Here is a 17167-nt window from a genome sequence, read left to right on the forward strand (position 1 = left end):
ACATTTAGAATGGAACCTCACAGAAGTTTTTGGGAAAATAAAAAAAACCCAACAAAACAGAACAAAACCTATTTTACAAACCTATTAATCCATCTCAAGGAAAACTGGGATGAACCACGCAGATGTGAGTTTCTGAACATGAAACCTCATGAACATGAACTGATTGCACCACAAATTTGGGGAATATTGTTACAGAATGCATGGAAAATTTGGTGTTAGCATTCAAAGGGAAGTAGAGCTTGTTTATTGCTATTAAAGGTAACTCAACCTTTTTTTACATTGTGGGCATCTGAAAATAATCCAGTGGAGGTCAGGATTTGTTTATAGTGAATTGAAGCCTACTGGTACAGAGCTTGCTTCCTTAATTTTCATAAAAGTTTGACATGATTTCCAAAAGTGCATATGGGTGAGGGGAGGCACGTAAGAGCTCAAAGATCTCAGGAAATGTTTTACAGAATCCCACTGATAAACAGTAATTCTGATTTGCATATCTGTGTCAGAAAGGAAGACATATTTTCATAGGAGCTCCATATCTACCCCCTGAGACATGGCCAACATAATCTATGGAAAACAAGAGATGACTATTTTCATTTCTAAAAGATTATTCAAGACTCAACAGCAGCCATAGCAGAGCTTCATCCATTAACGTCATAAGCAAACATCCAATTTATTTTGCACATTAATTATGAAAGGATTTGAATTTACTTTCAAGTTTAAGGAAGGAGTAAGGCACTAGACCAAGTTATTTAAACTTTGCTGTGTAAATCTGAATAGTTTAGCACAACTCATTTTTTTATATTCTAATTCACTACAGATACAACAATGTTAAAGAGCATTATTTTCCTGGTTTCATGATGATAAAAAAATAGAATAATTCTTGCTTGTGGGGACCAATACTTATATATATCCTTGAAACCACACTTGAGTTAGGAGGCTCGCTACCCTATTAATGATTCCAAACTGGTCATTCTTTCAAAACAGACTGCAAATGGTAAACACATTTATGCTGTAAAGTATATGCAATTAATCTAATGTATTTCTGCATAAGATCACAGTCATCTATTTTGTATTGTTATTCCATATATTTCTGCAATCTATGTGCATTGCTGCACATTTTTCTATGCTGAATTCTAGCTTGTGCAGCAGATGGAAATAGTTCTAAACTTTATACAGACTCATTTCGTAATAATTTTTTTTTCTCTTTTTAGCCACCTCTTTTTGTTGTTTGATCTTTAATTAACTTCAAATCAATTATATTTTAAATAAAGAGCAGACATGAACATTGGAGTAAGATATATCATGCACATATGAATCTTTGCATTAGTTTTAAAAAATGAAGATAACTTGTATGGTGTTTTTTTCCATTTTGTCTGACTGACATCTTGAATTATTGGCACAGTTTTCTTTCAACCGAATTCTATGCTTGTTCCATTTTTCATAATCAAATATACATTAGGCTGCCAGTAGTTCTTTTTGAAAGAAGATATGTGTATCACATACATCAATTATATAGTAGAATCCCAATTTGTTAGTAATTAGCTTACACCTAGCAAATTGGAGATCGATTAATGACTCAGAATCTCTGCCACAAAAGGAAAAGAAGGGAAAAAAAAGTACCTTCTCCCAGTAATACCCACTGTGCCAAACAATCATTAATACACATCAGAAAAAAACCACAGGTGACTGACACCCGTGTCATATTCAGTAACTTGGCCTTTGCAAACTCTGGAAGACCTGACAAGAAGCATGAGTTTTACAGTATCTTCCCTATTATCTGCCACCCTTTTCTGGAAATGACTATGTGCTTCTCTCCTGTGATGAAAACAGTCACAACCATTTAATTGTACAGTGGCAGTTTAGTCCATGAAAACATCCTCCAAGATACACTTAGGACTGCAGAGGGGTGGAAAACAACTCTGGCCTTTCAGCAGTGGAAAAATTTCACAGTTCAGGTACACATAGGTAAGTAAAATTTAAGTTTAGTGCTTAGCAATGAAGTTCTGGACATGTTATACAGAAGTAGGGCAGAACTGCAAAATTAAGGTGTATACTGACAAAACATCTGCACAACATCACAGCAGTGAACAAAGAAACCCGCAGTTGTTTCAAACATGCATAAATGCAACAGTTAATGACTTTATATCCAATATTCATACCTTTTCAGTTGAAGAGCTTTCTCCTTTTGTATCCAGAGTGCTTTTACTGGGGTGCAGCAGAGGTGCAACTAACTCAGCAAGCCACCCTGTACATACTCCTTTCCGTGAGACTGGTCTAGAGGGACTGGCAGGGAACTCCACAACATTAAATACAAAGCACAGCCTTCCTGGCTGATACAAGTTTGAACTACAAAGACAAAAATATTAAAAAACCAATCCAAAACCTGAGAGACAGCTGTACAATTTTGCAGCGAGTCCATTTGCAGCCCAAACCATTTCAATGGAACCAAGATTCTCAGTGGTCAGCTAACTGCATAATATTTATAGTTTGAAATTGTCTTAAGGTTGGACTCAGAGGCCAGTGTCTACAGAAGGGAATCCAAATTCCTACCAGATTCAGGTGTGTGCGAGCTTGTTCTTAAGAGCTTTATCAAAAGCATTGCCACACACTCAAAACAATGCTCTTTGGAATAGCCCAACAATGTTTCTTGCAATAGGGTCACAACTACGTTTTATCCTTCACTTCTCTCTTTCTTCTTCAGATTATAATGCACAGAAACATGCATGAGAAAAACCCCATACCTAAATAACTAAGAAGATACAATTTGAGTATTTCATTACCTTGACACTGAATAGGATCTGGCTTGTAATTTAGGAAGATGTTCTGAAGAACAGAAAAAAAAATGAATAATTTATTTGATTCACCCCAATGAAAATGTCATATAATGAGTGTTTACACTACAACAGATTACAAGGTATTTTAATTTAACTGCAATCTTATTCTAGTGACATTGAGTGTTTGTGATTGAGAAACAAGCAATTAAGACTTGAACTCTATTTTGAATGGGTTTTAGACCTTGTGGAACATCAATTAGAGATCCTATATGACGGGACCATAACAGTTAATTTATGGAGTTCTTGGTCAAATAAAAATGACTGTAAGGTGTACAGAAGAGATGCCAGTAGCTAGCAAGATGAGGTGAAGCTTGAAATTTAATTTTCCCCACCTTTCCTCCATGAGCTCAAAAGCTCTCACAATATACATTGCTTGATTGAAAGTTTCCTACATATAATGTCCTGGGAGCAGATGTGCCAGCTCAGTTTCAAATCACTAATTACCTATGCAAAGTTTTGAAATCTCAGCTAAAAAAACAACTGGGAATTTTTTCAACAAGACGCCCATTATATATCTATATATATATATCACTCACACACACATTTATACCAACATTATGTACATACATAAACAGAACTACCCTTTTGTCAGTACATGCACACCCTGACATATTTTAAAGGTGCTCTGCTACAGAAGACAGTTGCTAGGTGGAGTTAAGAAAAGCTAGTGCAGTGAAATCACTTGCACAAGACACTAAACCCACTCAGAAATTTTGGGTAAGTGTGGACAAAATGACTGCAAAACACAGCAAGCAATTTCTTTTACTCATATTATGAAACATATTAAGAAACTCTGGATTTTAATTTGAAAAATAACTGCCAGTAATTTCAGATGTATTTGACATGGTTAGAGTTGTAATCTCATCCTTTCAGTATTTTATATCAGGAACCCAGTGAGTGTGTTAGACATTACATAAACACAAATATACTGGGAAAACCATGTTGTTTTAACAGGTAAAAGTGCAAGTAAAGACCACGTAGGCAGAGAAATTAGGAGTTGTAAAAATAAGTCTTTTTTAACTGTAAGCAATTGATGAAATAATTCGTAAAGACCCTACTCCTGCAAGCACCTTATGCCTCCTTTTCATGTACAGGAGTAATCCAGAGTCAATTAAAGCACTGGTGTGAACCGAAATGTTTGCAGAAAGAAGGCCAAAGACTACAAACTGTAGAAGAGAGCTTTGTTCCCCAACAACAGTTTCAGCTTGATCACTATAGAAACTATAACATTCCTAAAGTAGTTAACTGAACAGTTATTCCCCTTTCTTGGGAAACTGAACATTTACTCTGACGCATTTTCAGAAACCAAATCTAATTAAATCTAAATCAGTCTTTTACCAATTAACAGGCTAAGTGAAGGCTTGCAGCTTGGAAAAGCACGAAGTAAATCCAGGAGGCAAACATTAGAATCTCTAATAAAGCGAGTGTAATCAGAGGCTCCTTGTCTGCTGCAAAGCTCTTGAAGCCTCCGTTTCTCTGACGCATCACTGGTACACTCTACAAGAGCTCGCAAAAATGCCTGTAGGGAAGAAAGAAAAGAGGGAAGGATGAAAAAACTTGTCCATTTAGGGAAATGGTCACAGAACTGGGAAAAACTTGGGTTGCCTGGGGACAGGAATTAGGTTAATGGATAATACACTTATTTCTCCATTTTTTTTTTTTTTTTTTTGATTGCTCTTCTAATGGCTGCAACAAGCTAGCAGGTCAGAAAATCCTACTTAGCCTGAGCGAGGAAGAGATAAAAAAACAGGCACAAGCCATTCCCCCCAAAATTCCAGGTTTTTGAAAGGTGTTCTTATTGCCCCTACTTACACTTTAGTTAGGCAGCTCCATAACACAACTTCACTCAAGACAAAACACCATTTACTAAGTTACAGAAGCCAGGAAATTAATAACAAAAATCCTTGAAGAGGTATGACTACAAATAAGGTATGGTATTTAATGAGTCATGTAAATGTTGTTGTGGTGTTTTATTCTATGCTTTATGGTACATAATGGTACTGTAAACTTCTCTTAAAGGAAAATGAAATTGAGCATTGTAAGATAAGGTGAAAAACAGCTGTAAATAGTTACAGGTTTTTTTCAAAAAAAGAAGGTGGAAATAGACACAGTGCATAGAAGAAAAGTGATAGAAAACACCAAGTGCAATCAGATGATACATTATACACAAAGGAATACCTGGAAAATAATGTGAGTGTACTCAACCATAGAGCTTCCAGATAATAGTTTTGAGTATGGAGTTACATAAAGCACATTTTAGGCTGAACAGTTAATACAGCAGACAGGTTATAAAAACTGGCTTCAGTGATATTCCCCAGCCAGTACCCTCTGCCTACTCTTATTGCTGAGACAAATTTTCAAAATCATTAAATGTGGTTTTGAAAAGGTTGAAACAACAAGAAGATTCTCTTCTGCTGCAAAATCCACTAAATTAAGTAAAAAGGTCCTCCCAAAGACTGATTCCCCTCAGAGACCCAACCACACAATCGTTTAGCTTCATCCTTCATACAAAGTTATCTTTAAAATACATTTTGACAATACCAGAAATACAGATGCATTTTCAGTTACAAGCTTTGAATTTTTTACATGCACAAAACAAAAGGAAAATAATATATACATGTTGTGAGAACAAATACTATGCAAGCAAAAATCTTTCTTTGAATTCTGCTAGGTTACTGAAATGCTAAAGAAAAGCTTTAAAATTTCAGAGATTTCACAGAATATTCTGAGTTGGAAGGGGCCCACAAGGATGATCAACTCCAGCTCTTAAGTGAATGACCCACACAGGGTTACTAGCACCATGCTCTGACCAACTGAGCTAATGTAAAGGACACTTTGGTATATTTGCATACAGCAACGTGTCTTTTTAGCGACAGAACTTGACAGATGTGGCTCCCTCTGATTAGAAAGACTGTTTTCTTTAAAATAATTATGGGGCTGGGTTCAGTCAGCCTTCCCAGTTATCTGGCACCAAGTTACCTAATACTTTTCGACTTACTTCCAGACTAGTCAGGATCCAAGATACTGCAGAACAGGAGTGTCTGCCAGATAAACTACCAGAACTGACATTTCTCAGAGTAAAGTACAAACAGCAGTATACAAACTGACAATCCTTATTCACTAAGAGATACCATAACTACACATAAAGCAATGACAGATCTGTAAGAGCCCATAGCATAGAATTACTAATTTCTCTTTAGAACAAAAAACACATAAACACCTTTTTGGGAATTGCTCTTATTTCCAGACACCAGTTTAGAATGAATTTGAGAGTGCTTCTTTCAGGGATGTGTTGTGGACGAGATGCTCCTAGTTCAGTGGGAGAAAAAAAAACAAAGTAAAATGTGCATCTATTAACACATGAAAGTGGCATCACACATCTCACACTTAATGGACAACTTGTGCAGCCCTCAAAGATGCAGGGAATCTCACAGTGAAAACTGATTTACCTATAAACCAGAATAACAAAGAGCTCTACACCATCCTGTGGAAATAAAGGCACAGCTCAGCAGCACCACTAAGACACCAAATGCAGTGCAAGAATGAAGTAATTCACACAGGTCCAGCTCGCAGTACACAGGCACACTTTGAACCTGCAGCTACTCTTCCTGAAGCATGGCATCATAAGACTTAGCAGAACACATCCATAGACTTACAACCCTATTAAAAGGCACCTTGCAACAGCACTAAGGCTTGTCCTTGAGGAGTGCAGCCCTCTTAGGATGTAAAACAGATTGACATGCAGTGTTGTGCAAGGAGATTTTACTTTCAAGTGGGGGATTGTAATGTTATGTGATTAAAGCCTTATCTCCATAAACATGAAGGAGCACAGAGTAAGAACAAGATGGATGAATGCCAAAGCCAGGCTGCAGTTCCCAGTCAAGAGCTCATCTTTTCAGCTATAGTAAAATCAGCAGCATTCTTATGCATTCACTTTTTTAACACATCACTGTGACTTCCAACATGCCTCCACAAAAACACAGCTGTGTTTCCATACGAAAGAGAAAAATGTTCAAAACCACGCACACCAACTCCTACGAACACAGAAGGGAGCACTGGGCCATGACCGGTGCATCACACCATACCTTTCTTTTTAGTGCCCTGCTTAACTTTTACACAAACCAAGTTGTCTCCTTTTTCAGAAAGTCCCAAAATGTGAAGAAGCTCTTCCACTTCACTGCCATTGTTTGGACATATTACACAGAAGGCATCTCCAGGTTGGTACTCAAAGGCTGTATCCTGTTTTAAAACATGAAATATTTCTATTAAATTTTATCACAAACCAAGGCATTCCCATTCCTGAACACAATCGTCCTACTACTGTGCTCACATTAAGTCAAATATTCTTTTACTCTGAACTAACACTTTGCTGTTTTGAGCACATCAGACATGAAACAGTCATGTTTCCTTTCCAGGCTTAACCTTACTAATTAGAAAAAGTCTTTCCTTATCTGGTTTAAATATTTGGACACTCTTTAATGAGAACTGCTGAGCAGCCCAAACAAAAGGAAAATAAATACGTATTAAGAGGTTGTGTTATATAATCAGCCCAGATCATTAATTACTGATGTACTACATTTTCTGGTTTGAGAAGAGCAGAGAAATGAAGTCCTCATAATTAATGTAACTTTTTACAGAGATATATCATCACTAAAAGAAAATTTGCTTGTTAAACTATTTGATGAATTGTGACAGAAACGACTGTAATTGCTTTTATTTTCTGAAGGAAAAACAGAAAAATAGCCAGACAAGAGCACAGTGAAAATTCGTATCTTAAGACCTAGATTCTACTTAGCTGCCTGAGATTCTTGTGTGCAACTGCTGAAACTCTTGTGTGCAACTCAAGCTTCTGCCTGTTAAAGGAACATGCAGAATTATACTTGCATTATTATGTTTCCCTTATGTATCAGGCAAGTGACCTGCACACACAGACTGAATGTTAGGTGAAAAAGGCAAGGAAATGCTTACATTTTCAGTGGGTGCTGATGACAGAATGTATCTATACATACAAATACATGCAAAAAAACATCTCGCTCAGAGAATCAGTTGCTCAAAACTTAATAGAATCTACTTATAACTGAGATTTAAAGATGCCTCACATATATTGAGACAGATTAGGCTAAGAGAGGCCAACAGAAGGCACTGCCAAAAATCACACTATCTCAAAAGTAATATTCTATAAATTTGGGAAACCACTCAAAAGCAACATACTTTCCTTTTAAAGATTTCTTACAAAGTAGTATCGAGCACTCTCTGCCTGCTTTTCATCTTCAAACCAGTATACAAAATATGATCTTCACTGAATAAACTAAACCAGTTTTTTAACTGAGGGTAACTGAGGTTGGCAGTTTGAACAGCATGTTAACAAGTCACAGCAAATGAGTGTCAGAGGCAGAAACAGTGTTCAAGAACTAAAAATTCCTATCACTCAACCTACTACTTGTGTAGATTACTCACCATTATGAACAGTCACAATTCGCTATACAGTTTCTGCATATTCTTCAAGTTGTATACTTATAAACTGAAAGATTATTCATTTTCAATATTGCCTGACTGCCCTTCTCCACTGCAAATTCCCTTCATAAAGGTATTTCACTCAACATGATATCCACAGAACAACAAAGAAATTAACTTTACACTTTGCTCCTGTTTTGACTTCCATGGAGTCCTATTTTTCAGTGAATAAATCAAACTTTACATTTACAAATGGATAAACGTAAGCTGACATCCTATTGTATGGAGAAATATTTTTTCTTTTTAAACAGTCAAATAATTTTCCTCCTCAGTTATTATACATAACACACATGCTTTTCACCCTTTATTTTAACTCACTAAAGAAAAAGCCGTCACCAACTTACTGCAATATCAAGCTCTAAGAGCAATGCAGTTTTTATTGCATCTTCTCTAGTGAGTTGAACTGCTTTTGTAACTGGCACTTCAAAGGTTGCTCCCTCTGAGATAAGTGAAGGCAGATGTGGATTCTGAAAAAGACAACAAAAAAACTTACGCTAAAAATGCAAATCAGCTTTATGACATCCTACTGTGACATACAGGAATTGGTGTTGGTACAGGTTTTTTGGAAACAATCTCGGAAAACTACTCAATAAGGAAAAACATTAATCTTCTCTATACATAGAGTGTTTTGCTCCTCTTTTTAAAAAATCACATCTAAGCAGTTACTGGCATACATTCAATTATAAAAGGCAGTAGGCTTGAACAGTCTAATGGGCCTACATTATTATCAAATGCAGCGAGCTGTTTCATTTTTCAAGAACTGCCTTGAAAATAGCCAATTAGAGAATGGCATTTATGTTAAACCCCAGAAAACTCCTGCCTAATTAAAGGATTACTAGATGTATATAATGGACATAAGAAGTACGAACAGAAGTTACATCATTGCAGGTTTACAGCTTGAGGCTTTGGGGTCAATATAAGGCTATTATTATAGGCAACTTGTAAGAGTAGTTTTAAATTAGAGCTAATGAGCAAACCCCACTCCACAAAACAGCATCATGTTATAACCCAACATTTCTACAGAGGTAAAAATGTGCCCCAAGTATGACAAATGGGCACGAAGAATAATTCCAGGTCACATATGTCAAAGGCTGTCACTTGAAGATCAGACTACAGCCCTCGTTTCTCCACCACTATAGTCAGCAAGTTTAACATGAGATCAATGCAGACAAAAATAAAAAAAGGCAGGAGGGATACCAAATGCCTACAACAATACTCTGTCAAACGTAAAGGAATCATCCCACCAAGAGGAGAATATTTGTTAATCTGACGATTTCCTATTTAAAAAAGGAGACAAGAGAATCACTTGAGAACAGTCGGAAGTTTCTTTGTTCTCTTAAGATTTTGACATGCTGATTAATGGCTTGGGCCATATCAAGCCATTGTGCATCAGCTGGACTGTGGTAATTGTCTACATTTGTATTCCCCACAAGCCAAATTCGAGGCATAATGAAATCAAGATTTCAGCTAAACTGTATTATCTTACACTTCCCACAAATGCTTAAGACCATTGCTGCTCTGCTACCAGTATGCAGCAGCTTGTTAATTCAACCCTGAGACTCAACAGCCCAAGACAAGATCATTTAAGTAACTGGAGAGATCGTTTACCAGGCCTTCTTTAAATGGCAGGGAGTCTCTGTTTGGAGATATCCAAACCTCAACTTGATGCACTTCAAAACACACCAACTTCAGCTGCGCTTGGCAAAAAGTACCCATAGCTGCTGTTGCAATGTGAGATACCAAAAGAGGACATGAATTGTGTGATACCTGCAAAACCAAACATGACCCTACATACTACTTTTCGACAAGGTCTCGCCAACTATGTCAAAAATAGTTCCAAAGGAAAAAACCACAAACATGCATTTGATTCTTTCCAGGGTTCAAGACAACCATGTGTTTTATATCTGAAATCTGGACTATAACCTTTAATCTGTCACTGAGTTCCAAATTAGCAGATTCAACTTTTTTCATTTGCTGTTCAAAAGCAAAATTAACTTTTTTTTCTACATACAGAAAAGTTAAGGCATCAGTATTAGAACCTGATGAACTATTTCAGAGATCAGTCTGAATACATGCTGACTTTAAGAATATAGGATCTTTTAAGCAGCACATTCAACCCAACTATTAGTCTTTAATAGAAGAGTACCTCTAAATCATAAACTTCCTAGAATTTAATTTGGATTATTAAATTTAACAACCCGCACAAAACCAACAATACAAGGTTTAAAAGAAATGCAAAATTACCCAGTGTTTAAATCCATACACTCTTACATAACTGTATTAGCTAGACTAAGTGATTCTCTCAGCATTTCCATTAAGTCTCAACAGAGTGTCAGAGTCCAGAGGATACTAAAGGGCTTCCGTGATCATCAGCAGCCACATCAGAGGACTGGGCCCAGAAACCCCATCCCAGCTCAGTACTGGTTCTTCAGTCCTTTCCTGAGCTACATTACAGCAGCACTGGTCAGCAGCTCAGCCTCAACCATGCCCGTGACTGGACACAGATCCTGTTGATCCACGCCTGGAATTGAGACCGGTTTCTTGGCTTGGGCCCAGAGCTGCCCGATTCCCACAAACTTGCCTGATGATCTGTACTCTTGGCTGACCCTGGCTGCCACCTCCTGGTTTGCATTGCTTGGGTAGTGGGGAACAATGCTGGCTGTGTTACCACACTCAGCTCCTGGCTCCCCATCATTTAAAGAGCAGCAAGACTTCACTGCTTCCTTGCATGGATAACTGAAACATCTGCCCTCTACAGGCAACCAGAAAAGTTTGAGTCACTCTTGCCAACTGGAGATGATTCCCAGCTCATGCTAATTCTCTTCTTAGTACAGCAGGTCTTTATTCAATGTGGCTTCACATGAAAAGCATACTGGCTTTTGATCTACAGTTCATCTTCCATTTCCCATAGTACAATAGTGATCATGTTTTCACAATGACAAGTTTCTCTGTTACTAAGTATGAAGGAAGACTTTGAGCAATTTTACAGCCTCTTAGTGCATTCTGAAAGTACTAGAAATTTGAACAGAAACTGTACTGTACTCCTCACTACACCAAGATGTTTTCACTGTTACAACATAAGCCACAGAGGATTTGAATTCTTGCCTTCCTGACAGTGTAATACCAAATTACTATTTAGCTGAATTATATCTTGACATAAGTGTCCATAACCCGTATGGTAGCAGCTATATTCAATATAAATGAACTTTTTACTTAAAATTCAAAACCCTCTTGCACTTGGGGATATATCTCCTTTATGTAAGGAGCTCTTTTGAGCCATATGTAGGAGTATACACTCATACTCCTACAAAAGCTAGAGGCTTCTGTCACTCAAAGGGAAGTCCTTACCTCATCCTGGGCATCCTGAAACTGCACCTCTATATATTCTGGTGGCAGGGCAGGAATATTAAGAGCAGACTGAGAGACAGGAGGGACAGAATGAACGAGTGAGGGTTCGGTGTCTCTAGCTGGAGCCACAAGATTGATGTCATCCAGTTTCTGTGACAGAACATCAGAACCCCTTGCTCCCCCATCTTCTAGCTTCAAGTTCTGTATTTCAGAGCTGAGGTTTAGTTCATGCACAGTATGCAGAGTGGGAGAGAGAGAGCTGGAAACAGCATTGACAGCACTGTTCATGACTTCTTTCTCTTTCTGCAAGTGCAATGCTTCCTTGAGGGCAAGCCAAAGTCCATCAATCCAAGGATCAACCACCAATTCCAAACTGGGAATGAAGGGGGAAAAAAAATAAGAAATGCATGGATGAATTATTGTGACTTCCTGGACTGCTAATTTACAAATAACGAAAGACCACAAAAGCAAAAAAGCACCATTCACTTTCCATTCCTAATATATATCTGTAGCTGTTACCGAGGTTACTTGTCAGAAAAAAAAATTATTTAGTCATTATCACTATGTAAATTTACAGACTCTAAAATGTATAACAGCCTTGCTCTTTTCCCAGTTTCTTATTTTTATTTTCATATGCTGAACTTTCTGTCATAAAGTTGAAGGAATGGCAGCTGAATATGCAACTTTTCATTGTGCAACAGCAATATCAATGGCTTACACAAATGGCCCATTTTTATTATTTCAGAACACAAGAGATAAGTTTTATGGTTATGACAATGTTTGTGTTCAACTGCTTTGCATCATCATGCACAGAACCAATATAAGCAGCAGTTCAAAATAACTAAGCCAAGACTGCAGCCTACTGGCCAGAAAGAGCAACAGAACAGGGAGTTGTTTTCTTACATAATTCCTCTACAGCAGACAGAAAAATCTTCTTACATAAGTCCTCCAAAGTGATCCTCTGCCCACCCCCAAAAGAAAAAAAAAGAATAAAAAAGGAAAAAGAGAAAACAGACTACATTTTCAAACCCATCCACTTATTCTGACTTATTTAATTTCTAGAACTGCTAAATACTATTTTTCCAGGGATTAGTGTCTCCTCACACTTTAAAAATGCAGTTTTATTTAACGGCAATTGAGATTGAATAGACATACTGTGCTCAGGCAGAACTCACTTCTATGAGGTGCTGAGTATCCAGGTTCAATGGACTCCAAATGCCTCAGAACATCAAGCATTGCATCATGAAGAAATAAAATCCAAATAAAAACTAAAATTCAGTTCTTACCCTACACAATCATCTGCTAATCCTGTGTCATAAAAGTGCTGGGCACCAAGTTCTTGAAGTCGGCGGTCTACTGTCCTTCCACCATTACAAAAGAACATGTACTCTGAATCTCCCAGACCTAGCAAATTCAAGGAAAGTGGAATTGTGTCAATCAGCCAGCCACCCAGGCTACACAAAGACAGGACAGACTTTTCTTGCAGGCAAACTGAAGAATCTGATCTGTTGGAGCAAGTTCACAGCAGGGCACCAAAATGATTAGAGGGATGGAGTACCTCTACGAGGAGGAAAGGCTGAGAGACTTGGGATTGTTCAGCCTAGGAAAGAAAAGGCTAATTGTGGCCTTCCAGCACCTGAAGGGAGGCTACAAGAAAGACACTGGGGATTTGTAGAAGGACATGTGGTGACAGGACAAGAAGGAATGGCTTCAAACTGAGAGTACGTTTAGACTAGATGTTAGCAGGAAATTCTTTACTGTGAAGGTGGTGAGGCTCTGGAATGGGCTGCCCAAAGATGCTGTGGAAGCCCCATCCCTGGAAGTGTTCAAGGCCAGGCTGGATGGGGCTTTGAGCAACCCAGTCTAGTGAAAGTTGTCCCTGCCCATGGCAGCGGGGTTGAAACTAGATGATCTTAAAGGCCCCTTCCAATAAAGGCCTTCTATGATTCTATGACAAATACAACTACACATCTATATATACATACACACTTGCATATGTAAGTGTATTATTCAGATGCTACATTGAAATAGAAATATGTATATATGGATTTCAAACAAAATTGTGTTTGTCCCAAAATAGGGCTGAAAAAGTGGCTCCTCCTTCCCAAATGTAAGACAGAGGAATACACTGAAAACACTTTGTTTTCAATATTTCATATTTAAGAAGAATACAGCTTTAGTTTGAGGCTTTTAAAAAATACAAAATTCCTCTAACAGGAGAAACGTAAGGAACTGAAATAATTAAAAAGAGTAAAACTGATAAACTGTGTGAATTACCAAAAGAAATTATCTCACTTTCAGGATTAAGTTGTTAACAATGTCAGCAACATAAGAGAGGGAGTATTAAAAGAAATTTAAAAATATTGGGGAAAAAAGACTCATCAAACATAGCAGTGATTTTAAACAAGAACATAGCTGAAAAATCTGCATGAGGGAATCTGGTCCAGCAACTTCCTCCTCAGGAATGAAAGACTTCTTTGTAGATCTTGTTTCCTCTGCACTGGCTTTTCTGCCCCTTAACTGTTCTGAAGACGTTTAAGATGAAGATGCTCTTTGTTACCTGTTAACAGTCAGTGCACTCAGGAGCCATGTTCATGGAAGATCCAATATTTTAAGAGGTCAGCTAAATCACTGACCCACCCTAAAAGTGATCAATCATCCTTTCGAGATGCTTGTCTAATAATCTTAAAGACCACTGGTTTTAGGTCACCTTCACAAATTCTCTAAGTAATCCATACCACTGGTTCACTATCGCTATCAGAATTTTTCACAGCCTGACCCTTTCTTGTGTGCAATTTCAAACCACTAGATCCTTATTATTTCCACTTGTGCTGGTTTTGGCTGGAATAGTGTTAGTTTTCCCCATCACAGCTAGCATGGGGCTGTGTTTTGGATTTGTGCTGGAAACAATGTTGATAACTCAGGGATGTTTAAGGTATTGCTGAGCAGCACTCACACAGAGCCAAGGCCTTTTTGGCTCCCCTCCTCACTCACCACAGCAGCGAGGAGGGTGGGGGTGCACAAAGTGGACACAGCTGGGAGAGATGACCCCAAGAGAATGACCAAAGGGACAGCCCATGCCATATGGCATCATGCTCAGTACAAAAAGCTGTAGAAAGAAGAGGGAAGAGGAGGACATACAGAGTGATGGCACTTACTTTCCCAAATCACTGCTATGTGTGATGGAGCTCTGCTTTGCTGCAGATGGCTGAAACACCTGCCGGCCCATGAGGAAGGGTGAATGAATTCCTTGTTTTCATGGTTTTTGCCTGCCCTGCTAAGCTGTCATTATCTCAACCCACGATTTTTATCACTTTTACCCTTCCTATTCTCTCCTCCATCCCACCAGGGAGGGGTTGCGGGAGTGAGAGAGCAGCTGGGTGGGGCTTGGTTGTTGCGTGGGGCTTGGTTGTTGGCTGGGGTTAAACCACGATGCCCCCTAATAATGGACCATTCCTCTCTCCTTATAACAGCCTTTTTTTTTTCCTTTTAAGAGGACTTCTGCTTTCTCTTAAGTACAGAACTTGGAGCAAACATTTCATTGCATCAGTTGAGATGAATACCATGAAAGCATTTTAAGACTAATAACTTGTTAAACTTGAATTACACTGTAATTGAGACACCATAATAATTTCTGCCACAATAAAATTCAGTGTTAATACAATACTTATCTTTATACATACACATATGCATGCAGTCAGCTATGAAAAACTTGACCATTTCACAAACTGGAATGTGCAACTAGGCAATAGCATAACAGCTTCTTAAAATGCTACATGATTAGGATGCATATAGTTCACACTTCCACATTTTATATCCAGTATATAAATTTCCTTCTAATGGGTCCCTTCCTTATTAGAAACTTAGGAGTTTCCACACTCCCATCTATCAACTTCCACTTGTCAGGTAAAAATAACCTAGGTTTAAATAGACATTTCTGGAGTTTTTTTATAAATGCAATTTCAAAACTCAACAAACTAACCTTACCATCAGCTCAAGCTATACCGTACATTTTGCCAAATCTGTATTTTGCTTATCCATCTTTAAGCTGAAGGTACATTCCTTCTCTTGATGAGTGCAACATTCAAAACTAAAATATTACTGCAAATTTTAAAGGGATGGGAAGATTTAAGGTTTTTACTTTTAAGAACATTTTACACTGCCTTTCCCTCTGTAGCAAAAAATGCCCAGTGACTCACACAGTCAAGCAAACTAATCTAGTTTACTAATCTCTATAGAGACTTGACATGAAATTTAAACTTCACACAGCTATAGACATATCATACGGTCTTTATGCAAAGAAAATTAAACTATAAAAAATTACATTGATAGCTTACATTCAGAAAATTTCTGTGATGTTTTTCCTTTATTGCTCATAGAGGACATTACATAAAACTGCTGTTTATAAAAATAAATGTTTTATAAGCACTTTAAAAACCCCAAAACACCTATTCAGAAGTAAAAAATACAAAAATTATTCACTTACAGACAAGTTCTGCAATAATATAGAAAATACCAAGTCACCTAGCAATCCATACTGGAGATGTGCAAAATGGTCAGGAGGCAAGGTCTTGTCTTGAATTTTCTTTACAAACTTGCGGGCAGTGTCTGGCGGGTCTCCAGTCCCAGTAGTGGAAATAACAATAACTACAGGATCCTTTTCTGTTTCCAGGTTATACTACAAGCAATAGAACACGTTAAGTTAAAAGGTGCCATTTGATACCTATTTGTGGCCTTAGATACTCTATCTGCCACCTTTCCTCTTCCCAAGGGTACATAAAAAACCACTTAATCTCATCTTACCTATATTAAGCCACAGGAAGTCTTTCAAATAAATACAAGTCATTTTGGGGATGCAACTTATGATCTTATTTGGAGTTTCCAAGACCAGATTGGATAAAGCCCTGAGGAACCTGCTGTGACCTCAACTGACTTTGCTGCAAGACAACAACATGAAGCCCCTGCCAACCTGAAATATCCTATGATCCCATATAAAAATGTCCAAGGGCAGCATTTTGAGCAGGCTAGTACACACATGAAGAATACTTCACAACTGCACTCAGACAGCTTAAATACACAGTTCCTACATTATTTTATTTGTCAAGTGGAAAAGGTATTCTTGTATATATGATCAAAATCACATATATAGCCATAATCCTGATTTCACACAGTTAAGTGGTGTGTGTGTCCATACAAACTGTAGGGATCATTTCTAAGTTCCATTAAGTATCATTTGGTCCTGTCTGGTAACTTCCATGTTACAGAATCACAGTATCACAGAATTAACTAGGTTGGAAAAGACCTTTGAGATCATCATATAAAAAAAAATTCCCAGTGCTTTTGGGGGAACTAAGGTAGCTCTGAAGAGTCATAATCAGACACTGAGCTCGACAGTCTGATTAATTTTAGCCCACTCACCCTGCGCCCAATTCGCTTCTCTCTCCTTTGCTAATACCGGTCTCCCATATTTCCCA

The 17167-nt window shown here is 37.8% G+C and overlaps 1 protein-coding gene across 8 annotated transcripts in view; it reads right to left on the reverse strand.

The window, feature by feature from the left end:
* MTRR (5-methyltetrahydrofolate-homocysteine methyltransferase reductase) overlaps window positions 1–17167 on the reverse strand; it is a 32670-nt gene that overhangs the window by 8137 nt on the left and 7366 nt on the right. For 6 of the 8 annotated variants that reach the window (XM_039548485.1, XM_039548487.1, XM_039548488.1 and 3 more), the window contains 10 exons: window positions 16218–16371; window positions 12980–13097; window positions 11694–12066; window positions 9954–10112; window positions 8690–8812; window positions 6917–7070; window positions 6052–6140; window positions 4170–4350; window positions 2778–2820; window positions 2157–2343 (listed from right to left, as the gene is read on the reverse strand). In XM_039548485.1, coding sequence (XP_039404419.1) covers window positions 2157–2343; window positions 2778–2820; window positions 4170–4350; window positions 6052–6140; window positions 6917–7070; window positions 8690–8812; window positions 9954–10112; window positions 11694–12066; window positions 12980–13097; window positions 16218–16371 — 1581 coding nt within the window. Of the gene's footprint in view, window positions 1–2156; window positions 2344–2777; window positions 2821–4169; window positions 4351–6051; window positions 6141–6916; window positions 7071–8689; window positions 8813–9953; window positions 10113–11693; window positions 12067–12979; window positions 13098–16179; window positions 16372–17167 lie in introns of those variants that run through there. The other 2 variants (XM_019282568.3, XM_039548486.1) reach the window with 2 other exon arrangements.

This window comes from Corvus cornix, chromosome 2 (assembly GCF_000738735.6).
Source record: "Corvus cornix cornix isolate S_Up_H32 chromosome 2, ASM73873v5, whole genome shotgun sequence".
Lineage (NCBI taxonomy): Eukaryota > Metazoa > Chordata > Aves > Passeriformes > Corvidae > Corvus > Corvus cornix.